This window comes from Oryx dammah, unplaced genomic scaffold (genome assembly GCF_014754425.2).
Source record: "Oryx dammah isolate SB20612 unplaced genomic scaffold, SCBI_Odam_1.1 HiC_scaffold_9, whole genome shotgun sequence".
NCBI classification, from domain to species: domain Eukaryota; kingdom Metazoa; phylum Chordata; class Mammalia; order Artiodactyla; family Bovidae; genus Oryx; species Oryx dammah.
In genome coordinates this window covers 34,294,789-34,309,359 of record NW_024070193.1, presented here as the reverse complement: position 1 = coordinate 34,309,359, position 14,571 = coordinate 34,294,789, and the positions used below count along the sequence as shown (strand labels likewise).

Genomic DNA, 14,571 nt, shown 5'->3' with positions numbered 1-14,571 from the left:
TGGAAGAGAATTAGACCAGTCCAAATCCATGATGACTACAAAGAAAACCCTTCAGATGAACTTCTCTGACAAGGCCTTAGGAATCCTCAAGTCCCAAAGACAACACATGCCAGTGCTCACTTTTTCTCTACTGGCTCATGATGCTGCATTTTCTGAAAAGCCCACAGAGTCTATTTTATTGAAGACCATCCATGCAGTTGGCAGCCCACTCAAGAGGTAAGTTATGGCATTTGTGGGCAACAGGAGAAAAGAGTTACTGACATGTTCTCCCTGCCCAAAGAGTCAACCAAGAACAGTGATGAACCATGGAAGAATGTAATTTCTACCACTATAAACACGTATGAATAGAGTAAAAATGCAGGCAGTTACCAACATGATCCAAACGAACCTGATGCTTTCATCTCCTCACATAATACAGATATAAATTTCCTGAACAGAGGCCATGTCACTGCACATCTAATTACTCTATGGCAATATACTTGGGCAGTTTAAGACAGATAAGCAACCTGAATATTTTGCAGGATGGAAAGAGAAATTTACAAAGCTTAGGGGTTATAAAACCATTAAAATCTGCTCCTTTTGTTCACAGTCCAATTTAAAACCACTCATTCAGAATAATACTGAACAATGAATGAGTATGAATTTCAAATTCTAGTCCATGAACCAGATGACCAGCTATAAAAAGCCCTTAGTTTACAAACTGAGTATATAAACTCAGGTGCTAGGAAGGTGAGATACATTTTCCCATGATATTCCCAATGGCAGGGATGGGTATGTGGTGGTAAACAAGGGTGAGGATAGCAAAGAGACAACTTGTATGACCAGGTATTAAATAAGATGATCCTTGTTTACATAGACTTATGATAGCTACTTGACAACCATCACAATTTCAAGAGGTGACCAAGTGAAGTCTTTTCTTGGAGGATTTGCAAAACTGTACTTTAGGTGTGAAAAAAACTTTGGTTCATTGGTTCTGATGTGAAACTCTCTTAAATCGCATGATCTGGGACTTCTTGGTGATCCAGTGGTTGAGAACCCGCCTGCCAATGCAGGAGACATGGGTTTGATCCCTGGTCCAGGAATATTTCACAATGCCACAGGACAATTACACCTCATGTGTCACAACTATTGAGCCTGTGCTTGAGAGCCCAGGAACCACAACTACTGAGCCCACGTGTGTCACTACTGAAGCCCGCGTGCCTAGAGCCCATGTTCTGCTGCAGGAGAAGCCACTGCCTACACCTGTTAACTAGAAAAGCTTATGCACAGCAACAAAGACCCAGTGCAGACAAAAAAAAAAAATTAATTTAAATTACGTGATCTAGATCTGTTTGCGTGCAAAGGACATGTGGGTGAAATAATAGAGATCCATAGAATCTGGGGAAACATAACAAGCAGAAGCAGGACAAATAATACAGCAGAAAGACATAAACCTGGCACCAATAGTGACGGGCTGACTCTTCACAACCTCATGCTCTCAGGATGCATCCCCCGTTGACCAAGGTAAGGAGGGCACTGTCCCTGCCACCTCCATTCACACTTTTACCAACTGACAGAGCTATCTAATTATAAATCAATCTCGGTCACAGCCTGAAATCTGCAGAGAGAAGTGCAAATTACTTTCCCCAGAAATGTAGTAACAGGATTTTCTCTTCTAAAGAAATCATTTCTTTTTTTTTTTTTTTTTTAAGAAATCATTTCTTAAAGATGCATGCAGGCACACTCTTCACTGCTACCTGATTCTTTATAGAACAGAATGGAAAGAGTTATGAACAGGGTCAAGTTACTCACAGGCCTTCAGCAAAACACTCGAGCAGCAGGGTGTCCCCTTTGAGGACGGTGATAGTAGACTCACTGCCACTTTCAGGAGGAGGCAACAATAGTCTGGGTTTTCTCTGCTTGATTGAATTTGCTACAGAACAGAACAGAAAAGACTCAGATTTTGTTCAAATTAAGAAACTCCTTTGGCACTCAATCCTTCCTAAAACATATTTAACCATATGGACCTGTGTGTGTGTATGTATATTTACACACAGATTTTAATTTATTTTCACACATTTTTTCACATATATTTCACACATTTTAATATATTCCTATTTAAATAGATTCCACTCCTACCAGGAAGCATGGGTTGCCCTTCAGATACATTAACTAAGTGCTGCATCAAGTTTTATAAAGGTTATGATTCAAACCACATCTTCAAATTCAGAAGTTCAAACAGTGTTCAAGATAATTAGTTTCTTGATGAAAGCCTTAATTTCACTGAGAGTCCACAGCTTTATATTCCACATTTTAGTCATACTTGGTCATGTTTGATGGCCGTGTGTATTATTCTTGAATTGAATGTGCCTAAGTATCTGACAGGATTCCTCTTATAATACAGTTTCCTGGTCCCTACACCCAGAAACTCTGATTCAAAAAGCCTGTGGTGCACACCAGGCATCTATGAATTTATCAATGAGGTGACTCTACTTTCAGTCTTATATCCTCAAAGACACTGTTGTACAGAAAGATTCACAAGCCATCTCAGTAACTGGTGAGGAAATGTTCCATTTCTTATTTTCCTAAAGTGAAAGTCACTCTGTCCTGTCTGACTCTTTGCAACCCCATGGACTGACTATACAGTCCATGGAATTCTCCAGGCCAGAATATTGGCGTGGATAGCTGTTCCCTTCTCCAGGGGATCTTCCCAATCCAGGGATCAAACCCAGGTCTCCCGCATTGCAGACAGATTCTTTACTGTCTGAGCCACTGGAGAAGCCTCCTTTTCCTAAGAAGCCTTTCAAATACAATGGAAAATAAGGAAGCTTCCATTTTTAATGCAGATTCTGATTTCCGCTCCAAGTGTTCACACAAATTATGTTTCACATCCAATGTCAATGGGATTTGATGTGATATGCGAAGTGTAGAGGTGAGGGCTGCTATCAGAGTAGAGGAATGAAGGTACTGACAGCCATAGCTTCCTTACAAGTGTTTATTTGTTTTTTGAAAAATATGAACATGTATTAGAATGGTGTGATTTTTTTTACACTTTTATATTGGAGCACAGCCTATTAACAATTGTGTGATAGGTTCAGATAGACAGCAAAGGGACTCAGCCATACATAAACATGTATCCACTCTCCCCCAAACTCCCCTCCCATCCATGTGTAATGATTTTATTGAGTGCTGAAAAGATACAACAATATATGTTTGTGTTATTGACATCAAAGGAAAAGATGTTGCCTATATACACCTAATCAGTCCATTTGCAAACTGAGGGTACAGCAAGGAGAGCCCTCATCCAGCCCTGGTGATGTTATCAGTATATTAGATTACCAGAGTTATCATGGAGGGTTCATTGCTGGTGCCAATTATAAAAGAAATATTTGTTGCATTCAGACAAATGATTCTTTTTTCTGTAGAAAAACTACTTACTATATAATTTGGTTAAATGTTCTATGGGAATTTTTTTTTTTAATAATAAAAACCATTTCATAGACAAGTGAGCTTGGAAAATGCTGCAACTTATATTCTTTCTCACTGAATCACAATGGACAGTTGTGTAGTAAGTACTTCAAGAGGTCTAGAAAGGAAAATAACCACTTGACTTTCTTACACTCAATGCCTTCTCTACTTCTGTTACACTCAACCATTGCTTTTTCCTTTCTTCATGTAACAGCTCTCTGCCAAACTGCTGATTAACCATAAGGGGCATTTTCAGAGATCCGTAATAATTACTCCATGAAAAACATAATGTTATATGTGTATATGTATTTACTTATGGTAATTATATCATCAATAAGTATATAGGTGTATTTATATAGTTATGCATTTGTAAATATTATCCCCTTTTACATAGAAAATAGAACCCTCTATGTTAACCCTTTCTTTACTAAGAGTATCAGTATATTAATAAACTTAGACGGTATTAAAGTTGAAATTCTGAGATGATAATGAGAGACCACAGGTGAAAATAAATGTCAACATTCTACATGTCATCAACTTACCCTTGGAAATATTTTCTGTGGATGAACTCGAGTCATTAACATGCTTTACTGAAATAAAAAAATGGAAGAAAAAACTCACAAACATAATGGTAGATGCTGACATCAAAACAATGAAAAGCCACAGTTTTCTCCTACAAAAATTACAAAATGAGGTATAAGCATACTTCACTAGAACAGTGCCTTTGGGAACATAGTTGAAAATACAATGGAAGGACACAAATTAGAGCTCTATTAAAGAGAACTGAGGTTGCTGAAGGATGTATAGTGAAGCCTTGGCATAGAGAATCAACACACAACAAACTGATGAACCAAATTATGAAAAAATTATGAACCACATTAGACAATGGAATGGTCATGCCAACTTTTGACTCTACCAGAGCCAGTTATTCAGTCAATGAATTTCTGGAGATTATCTCTGCCCTTTGAATCTTGGTTATTTCTTCGACTAATAATGACAGTTTTCAAATTTAAGAACCCAGAATGCCATCTGCAGAATCAAATAGGAAAGAGAAGCAATTCAAATAACTTTGCCAATTTGGGAAATACAGAAAAATTTGATGTGATAAAAATGATCATATTACTTCTTGTTGTTTTTGACTCTGTTCTTTTCTCCCACATGTTCAGCCTTGCCAGTTTATCCGAAATCACAGAGATTCTGAGCCTGAGACTTGCTGAGAAAACCCTGGAATTTTGTTCTGTATTTCACACAAAGAAAGTGACTCGACTCTCTGTCATCAAGTGAAATACACTTCTCCTGTGAACTGAGATTTGATTTTCTGGCTGCAGGAGACAGAGCTACTGTCGATGTGCAGCTGCAGATGTTTCTTTCATCTGGAAGGAGTCTCCAGAGTTAAACTAAACAATGCTGGAAAATATCAACCCAGCTTTAACTGGCTTCAACCAGAATAAAATTACAGACACATTTGTCTTCCACATTCATGCTGGCACAGTAAATTATTTCAACTTACAACTGTTAACTGTTAGCTTCATTGGCATTTTCTGCACAATAGTCCTCAATCTCGGGAATGCAGCAAAGCAACAGTAATCGTTCCGACTGTCCTTTTCCTCCACATTTGCGAAGTAGAGATCTCCCTTTTGGCTCATGTATACTCTCTCATCTTGCTTAATGTGTTCTAATTCTGGAAGAGAAATACCTTTTCATTAAAAGGGGCAATTGTCCTTTATTATGCCTCATCACCTTTTTTTTCCCATTATCCTTTCTTTCATATTATTTTATTTTTCATGTAGGCTCTTCTTATTCCTCCCAAGTCTGGTCTTACTATAGAAGCAATTAGTGAGTGAGAAGTAAAACACAAAAAAACAACAAGAAAATCATTGAGAGAGCACTTATCAGCATTAACTGAAGTACGTGATGGACAATTAGTCTGGGCATTTGACCTCTCCTGACCATTTAGGATTCTACTTCTGCTCTATGGGTCTGCACTGACTTATTTGAAAACTAGTCCAAAGAGATAATGGCCTAATTATTACTTTTATTATATTAGGATCATATTTGTTAAAAACAGATTTTCACAAAATTGTGTTTGAGATATTAATCCCTCTGCCATGATGCAGCCTAGTTAGGTTCTAGGATGGATGGAATCTGAAACTCTGGCTACAACCAAGAGTAGCTTCTTTTGCTCTCTTCCAAATACTGTACGATTATTACTTTTCTCTGTGGGTCATAACGAGAAAAGATTTAGATAGACCTGCTAAGGCACATGCCAGAGGTAGGGTTTACAAGAAGCTGGAATCCCAATGCAAGAGCTGATAATAGCTTTTGGAAAATTAAACACAGAAGTTAATACTAATTTCTAATACTACTAATAATTTGTGCATCACTGTATTAAGTAGGTGCAACATATTAAAAGAGAAATATAAAGCTAGCAACACAGACACGAGCCATTCTCAATTTGACATACTGTATCGTATTAACAGACTCTACTCTTTCCAGATATAACAAAATCAAGACATATTCAGTGGTTTTCTAGTGCTTTCATGTATATTTAGAACTTAGAGCAGACTATAGATGAAATAGTTTTTAAACTATACTTGATTTCACATTCATAAGTTCATATTAATTTTGTATCCTTCATTTGAGTTTGTCATTTGACACAATGCATGAAATTAAAATGCCCCCTTATTGATAGAACAGAACATTACTCACCAATATTCATCCAATAAATGTGTAAAGGTGGCAGGCCTTTGGGAGGGTTGCATGGAAGGACAATTGGATCACCTTCCTCCACTTCAAGAGGGTCAATTTTTTCTTTGGGAAATTTTGGAGTATCTGATATAAAACATAATTTAAAGACACCGTTTAAAAATTTTAATCTTACAAGTAATGCTTAATGTTACAAGTATTATCTTAAAGCATTCTTGTAGAAATTGGAACATACATCAATAAGGCAACAATATGCTTGTGCACATTTCTCAGTGAAGAGGTATAAGCTCTGAGTCATAGGAGTGGCTTGTTTTAAGTTTTCATAGATTTGGTATCATTTTTCTCCAAACGTTGTGATTTATTTTTAGGCAAATATTTATTTTCTGTCTTTTGCTTTATTCTGAAACCCTTGAATGTGACTGGCAAATATTCCCTTCAGATCATAATCAAACAAAATACACAATTCAAAGCCCACATGGGGAAAAAATGGTATGAATACAATAAAAAGCCAAACATGACCACTAGAAGTTGCAAAGAGAGCCATCCACAGTGGAATCACTCCCGGTAAATAAAATTTTAAGTGAAATGAAATGGATGTAGGACAGGAGACTTCGCAGTATTTGAAAATATTGTTTCTTTCCCATGCTGGAATCGATTCCCTAAAAAGGTCAATGCAATTACTGAGAATGTTCGTCACAACAGTGCAGAATTTGAAATACAACATTGAAGTTTGATATTTTATGAAGTTATTTATAAAAGTTTTAAGAATATTCAAAATATATTCCACCTCAACATTATTTGTACATCTGCACTACAGAATTACTTAGGGTTTGATAGAGAGAAGTCTTATATGAGGTATTTATAGCCTTCCTGACCTGGTGGAATTTATTAGCAGTTTTCCATCTCTATATTTCATTCTTAAAATATGGCTCACAAAAGATTATTATTATTCCTGAGAGTCTAAAAATATATTCATTTACTGTCAATTTTCCTCTTGAGAAGCTTTGTGCCGTTCCCTTGCTCCTCACCCCCACCCCCTACTCTAACTCCTCAGTGATTGAGGGAACTCACTGACATTTATTATAGATGCACTAGCTACAGTGAATTGCTTTTTGTCTAAATTCAAGGACCTTTCACAGCTTAACATCGCAGGGGGCAGTGTCTTTATTACACTGCCTTTGCCAGTTCAAAAGACAGGCACTAGCATGTGACAGTCCTCAGTGGATTCCCTCGTAGTCAACTCATTCTAAGATTTCTCCTGGCAAGCCTGGAAATAAAATTTGACATAGGAACCATCTTGGACACGAATTTGGTATATTTTCTGCAAAATGATTTGTATAACATTTGCTGTCAGTCAAAGCTAAGGCTTGATAGATATGAGTTTGAGCAAGCTCTGGGAGTTGGTGTTGGACAGGGAAGCCTGGCGCACTGCAGTCCATGGCACTGCAAAGAGTCGGACACGAATGAGTGACTGAACTGAACCATCTTAGGATCATGCTTTTGCTCTAGGTAGAATGAAACTTCCAACAAAAGACAGAAGAACATCTGAGTATATCCCCTACATGTACCTTGTTGATAAATTATCAGTACCACCTATTTGGTAAAGCCTTAGCTTTGACTGACAGCAAATGTTAAACAAGTCATTTTGCAGAAATATACCTTACGCAAGTAAAGTGCAGTAACTTACAGAACTAGTATGTACCCCAAGCTCCAAATTCAAATCACTTGTTTAGAGAAACTCGCTCTAACTAAAGCTCAGTATTCATTGTTATTGAAGTTAGCAGTGTTGTTTGGTAGTTATTGAATCTATTTACAGATCTCTTTATACTCAGATAATAGAAGCAAAAGAGGAAGGGAAACAGATTAGGAAATGAAAGACACATGTAATCCTGTTTTGCAACTAGCAAACTTTACAGTGCCAAATATGAATACACAGTTCCCTGGGTGGTATCTAATGTAAAGTCGCTAATTAAGTTGTATAAAGCCCTAATTGGAGAGCCGTCTCTTCAGAAAAAATTTAATAATTCAAACAGATAGTATCGCCAGTGAAGCACTATCATCCTTGCATTAATTAAATCTAGATTATAAAATTCTAATTATAAAAGTGTAACTATGTTACTCAACTGGCTTCCAAGGCATTCATAATAAAAAAGATAAAATAAGATTTAGAAGTCTACCAAAGCGTTTATCACATACCATAAATCTGGAACAGCTGTAACCAAAGAGTGAAATTAATACCTGGAAACTAGGAAGAATATTTATATATTTAATAATTTAATGCCTGAGAATAAACACTGTAAAGGATATAAATTTGTCAGGTTTTTTTTAGATCTTACTCTTTGACTTTCAAACTATACTGTAAATTTGATGCAAAGCAAAAAAGTGAATATTTTAACATCCACAAATAAATGTGAAATTTAATTATTATAACAACTGCAAGCATGACATCTACCTCAATTCAATTTAAAAAATGACTATTTAACTCCAACCAATGACTTCTGCTAACTGTATTTCTCTGGTGATAAACATTAGCATTGTTGAGTTTGGACAGATGCAATACTTTAAAAACATGAATTGTAAACAGTCATTTTTCTTTTGTATGAGGCAACTACACTGCTGGAGCTCACGAACACATTTCAAATGAGTGCTCTATTAACACCAAAAGCAAAATCACTTAATTGTGTATCACTTAATCGTGACTGGACTTGATCATGGAATGGTGTCTTTGCAAAGGGATCAGCATCCACGTCTACATTAGCATCTACCTAAGCAGGATTTGAAGAATGTTTGGAAATCCCATAATATCAAGTCTAGATGAAGCCATAAACATTTAGTCCCTATCAGTCTACCTCATCAGAAAATCAAGCAAAGCATAGCACCCATCCCTCTACTACTCTTCAATAGGCTTCCACATTCATTATTCAGTGTAGCAGACAAACTTCTAGTAACAACTCGAAGGGCCCAATTCCCTAAAAACCCACCTAGCATGAAAAGCCTTTCGGAGAGACAAATTAGCTACATGCTAGCAATGGCACCCCAACTCCAGTACTCTTGCCTGGAAAATCCCACGGATGGAGGAGCCTGGTAGGCTGCAGTCCATGGGATCTCGAAGAGTCGGACACGACTGAGCGACTTCACTTTCACTTTTCACTTTCATGCATTGGAGACGGAAATGGCAACCCAGTCCAGTGTTCTTGCCTGGAGAATCCCAGGAACGAGGGAGCCTGGTGGGCTACCATCTATGGGGTCGCACAGAGTTGGACACGACTGAAGCAACTTAGCAGCAGTCTTCTTATTGAAGCTATCAACACACAGCAAACCTGCAAATACAAAATCTCTAGGGGCTCTATACTTGAGGTACTGACAATTAATTTTGAAACCCATCATCTTAACTCTTTCAACTAATATACTAAAAAAAAAATAACATCTTTATATTTCAAATATAGCAGACTTGTGAAAAACAATTTTATCTACAGACTAGCCTATAAACGGCTCTGGCCTGGACACTGAAACTAACTGGCTATTTTGCTTCAGACCACTATCCTTACTTTCTCTGCCCCCTTTTTACTTTTCTCTGGTATCTTAGAATCCTTTCATTTCATCTCTCTGCTACTGCTGCTAAGTCGCTTCAGTCGTGTCCAACTCTGTGCAACCCCATAGACGACAGCCCACCAGGCTCCCCCGTCCCTGGGATTCTCCAGGCAAGAACACGAGTGGGTTGCCATTTCCTTCTCCAATGCATGAAAGTGAAAAGTGAAAGTGAAGTCGCTCAGTCGTGTCCGACTCTTCGCGACCCCATGGATTTCGTCTCTCTGGGCTCCTCAAAAGCCTCCCTCAGAGGCTTAAGGACAAGTTGCACAGTCCCACATGGAAACCAACAGTAAAGAACTGGTAATGAAATGTCATCAGAGAAATTTAATGAAATACAAGTAATTCTGACTAACCACATCAATGAAAAGGTACTGGTGACTTAACCATTACCAAGTTACACTACCTACATATTATCTTTATGTTACCTACAGAGTATCTTTTCTCTGATACCCAAAGAATAAAAATCAAATCTCCCTATATTCTCTATCTCTCTCTGAGTCTGATAACCTATTGCCAAGGTTATTTTCAACAAAGAAGGATAATACTTTTTAGCTCATCCAGAGGATGTTTTAACAGAATAATCGAAGCATAGGCAACACTGTGTAGCATCGGATATAAACGTGTTCTGGAGCCAGCTGCTTAGGGCTGAATCCTGGCTTCATCCCTTACTATGTGACCTGAACCCATTACTTAATGTGTTTCAGTTTCTTCATTCATAAAATGGAATTCGACATGACACCTAATTCATTGATTTGTGGCAAAGTTTAAATAAACTATTTCATATAAATCAATTAACATAGTGTTGGGCACTTAAAAATCACTCAATATGGTGGCTCTTATTCAAATATTTTCACTTTACATGGTAAACCCAGCCACACTGTATAGAGATGGGCAAAGGGACAAAGGCCTTTCCTTTGCTATTGTTTTTGATCTTCATGTAGCCTATATCATAACAACTTCTACATTTCATTCAACTATTTGGAATTTACTTTATCAAAGAAAGTAGGGAGGGTGCCTGAGGGATGAAAGACTGTATCTTATAGAGAATCTATGGTTTGTTTAATGAATTATTCTGTCCCCTTTCCTATACCAAAGAGCTTTATCTATTTTGACTTCTCACTTTGTTTACAGGACTGGCCTGGGGAGCTTTTGAGTACCTTCCATTTCCCTTGAATGTGCTCAGCAAATTGCTGACAGTCTGGCATCATTATCATGAATGCAAGCCACTGAGCTCACATGCTGTATCACCCTGAACTCCAGTTTCTATCTGCAAAGAGATTTAATTGATTCCCATTTCCTGTAGAGTACCCTATTAACCCACTTAGAAGTACAGAGAAATAGCACTGCCTTTCAGTCTATGAACTGGTAATGAATTCACACTAAGGAAGGACAGCCAATGCAGTCCATTTCATTCTAGTCATTCACATACTGGGACGCATGAGAGCAAAATCCTCGGCTTTAATTAAACCTTTAAAACTCTAAGTTGCACTCTCTACTGAACAAATTGATCCTCCTAAGATTAGTTTGCATATATTAGTAGAAGAAATTAGCGTATACCACTGGACCCCTACTTTTGCTCTTCTACCCTTCCCAAATTAGAGCAGTAAATAGCCAAGATATGTCTTAAGGAAACTGACCTGAGGAATTCATACACATGTAGAAACCCAGCACACTAGAAATTCTAGGTAGTTTCTATTAAAACAATATACAGATGATTTCACCCCTACACCTGGTATTCCTTGCATTAGTTTATGAGTAACGTATACTGCATTTTTACCTTTATTCATTCTTTTAATCTTTAGCCAGCAAATCAATCACTGATAGTAAGAATTCACACAGCATTTATAAGACAATATAGAGAACGAATAGGACAGGATGATATCATTCTCGCCTTTAATATCCTGTTAATATATTTGACAGTCAAAGTCTCTTCCAAACAACAAAAAATGCTTTTAAAATTCCACAGAAATTACACATGGATATTCCTAACATTAGTGATTACTAATTTTTTTTTATAATAGTCAAAGTTAGAAACAATCCAAATGGGCATCAACTGGTGAATGGATAAACAAAATGTGGTATATATCTGTATCATTATTATATGAAATTATTCAGCAATAAAAATGAACAAACTACCGATTTATCCTAGAACATGAATGAATCACAAAAATCAGGCTAAGTGGAAAGAAGCTAGGTGGAAAAGATCACATATTGTATGATTTCATTTGCATGAAATATTCAGAAAAAAACATTTCTAGAGACAAGTGTCAGACTGGCAACCGCCTGGGCGTGGGGACAGAGAGCGCCTAATCTTTAATACTGGCTTCTAATGATAGTTGAACTGAAAATTTTTATGATAAAAGAAACTGCTGTGTACATAAGCTGGTAAAATTTATGATGTGTAAATAATACACAGAATCTATAAGAAAAATTAGTATAGGCTAAAGTTATGACCAACCTAGATGCATATTAAAAAGCAGAGACATTACTTGGCCGACTAAGGTCCGTCCAGTCAAAGCTATGGTTTTTCCAGTGTTCATATATGGATGTGAGAGTTGGACTGTGAAGAAAGCTGAGTGCTGAAGAATTGATGGTTTTGAACTGTGGTGTTGGGGAAGACTCTTGAGAGTCCCTTGGACTGCAAGGAGATCCAACCAGTCCATCCTAAAGGAAATCTGTCCTGAATATTCATTGGAAGGACTGATGCTGAAGCTGAAACTCCAATACTTTGGCCACCTTATGCGAAGAGTTGACTCATTGGAAAAGACCCTGATGCTAGGAGGGATTGGGGGCAGGAGGAGAAGGGGACGACAGAGGATGAGATGGCTGGATGGCATCATTGACTGGATGGACGTGAGTTTGAGTGAACTCTGGGAGTTGGTGATGGACAAGGAGGCCTGGCATGCTGCGATTCATGGGGTCGCAGAGTCAGACACGACTGAGCGACCGAACTGAACTGAAGATAGACTAAGAATGTTAAGTGGAGAAGGCTGACCTGTGGCCTTAAGGATAAATAAAACTGAACAGCCAAAATGGAATTAATGACAGCATCATTCTAACTTCACTGATATCTGTCATAATGAAGGCAAGAAAATAGCTTACCTTCTCTCCAGACTCACTGACCACACCCACAGGATTTAGGTTTCTTGGGTACAGTCTTTCTTTTGTTCACTGCTGTATCTCAAATTACTAGAAAAGTGTCTGACAGATGAAGGGAGTTTAATGAAGATCTGTTGAATAATTCACGGCCTAACTTACCATGCCATATCTTGGAAAATCCATTCAGTTGAATGATTTTCTCCATATTTGAGAGCAGAACATTGTATTTGGTTGTTTTATTTTTTCTTTTACTCTCTTTCCCTGGCAAAATCAACTGCAATTTTGTTAAGTGAGCTCGCTCAGTCATGTCCGACTCTTTGCGACCCCATGGAATGTAGCCCACCAGGCTCTTCCATCCATGGGATTCTCCAGGCAAGAATACTGGAGTGGGTTGCCATTTCCTTCTCCAGGGGAACTTCCCGACCCATGGATCGAACCCAGGTCTCCTGCATTGCGGGCAGGCGCTTTACCCTCTGAGCCACCGGGGTAGATAACTAAACACAGTATATAAATTTTTCTGTCTGTAAGGGGTAATGACCAGATCTTCAGCTACTGTACCTATGTTCAAACTTAGAATCTAGCCTTTAGGTTTGTTTTAAAGAAAAGTTTAAGAAATGAGAGTTAAAACTTTGATGTTTTACAAACTTTAAAACTCATATCACAGAGTGTAATATAAATGAAGAATCAATTCTCTACACCTTAAGAGAAGAATCAACTGATAAAACTTGTAGGAAGCCTTTAATGGTCTCTGATTTATAAACTCCTAAGAATTGGGCTGATGGTCCTATTCAACATATAAATAATTGCAGAAAGGTATTAGATGATGAAGTAATTTTAGGAAGAGCTGGGAATGATGCATGAGAAATCTAATTTACTTTCCTCTTTTCTACAGCAGCAGAAAAAAGGGCACAATTATCCACTACATAGCTCAGATTCAACTCTCATCTCTTAATTACAATACTAGCCAATTCTGGCCAGAATTACCCTTACATTTTTCATGCCTTCACTTGGTCTGCTTTGATAATGACAGAGAACATTTTCTTTTCAAAATCCTTTAATTGTAGAACCTTATAATAAAATGTGCCATTTCTCTGCTATAGGTCTAGCAACTGCCTGTTCCTTTGTGTCTCCATAGCAACCACTAGAATTCAGGTTAGGGATCACCCTAATGCCTTGTCTTGTACAACAGATTTTTTTTATATCTTCCTTTCCTCTCCCTCTGTCTCCTACTTCCTCATCTTATTTCAGTTAATTATATTATATACTTATCTATATTATACACTATATTATAGTTTATAATATAATCTATAATATAGAACTATGACTATAGCTGTATAGTTAATTATATCTATGTGATTTTATGATTCTTGATTACAGTTTTCTGACCCAGAATTCATGAACATTCTCTAACGTCATTTTAAACCCAAACTCCAGAGGCAAATTTTCAAGTCTGTACGTCACTACTGTGCCCACTACTACGCTTTAACATCACACTTAATAATTCAGTATGTCTAAGACAAATCAGTATTCTACATACTAATTAATTCTGTATATATAAAGACCACATAAAATAAATGTAAAGAATAAAAAGAAAGAAATGCAACACTCTTGACCCACCACCCATCGTCAGAGAAACATAAAAGCACTGTCACCTTTCTATTTGGTGTAGATCCCACCTGTGCCACATCCCGTTAGAGGTAACTACCATCCTAAATTTTGTTTTCATCA

General features: G+C 37.4%; 1 protein-coding gene and 1 long non-coding RNA gene across 4 annotated transcripts in view; one reads left to right on the top strand and one right to left on the bottom strand.

Annotated features, from left to right (window-relative positions):
• The window catches only part of CHL1 (cell adhesion molecule L1 like), a 98,463-nt gene that overhangs the window by 72,366 nt on the left and 11,526 nt on the right, over nucleotides 1-14,571 (bottom strand). For 2 of the 3 annotated variants that reach the window (XM_040246388.1, XM_040246386.1), the window contains exons 4-7: nucleotides 6,157-6,279; nucleotides 4,958-5,128; nucleotides 3,990-4,037; nucleotides 1,792-1,912 (exon numbers count right to left, since the gene is read on the bottom strand). In XM_040246388.1, the coding sequence (XP_040102322.1) occupies nucleotides 1,792-1,912; nucleotides 3,990-4,037; nucleotides 4,958-5,128; nucleotides 6,157-6,279 (463 nt within the window). The remainder of the gene's footprint in view (nucleotides 1-1,791; nucleotides 1,913-3,989; nucleotides 4,038-4,957; nucleotides 5,129-6,156; nucleotides 6,280-14,571) is intronic. The other variant, XM_040246387.1, reaches the window with a different exon arrangement.
• Nucleotides 1-14,571, top strand: part of LOC120867932 — a 383,141-nt gene that overhangs the window by 360,574 nt on the left and 7,996 nt on the right. The gene's annotated exons all lie outside the window — the stretch shown is intronic.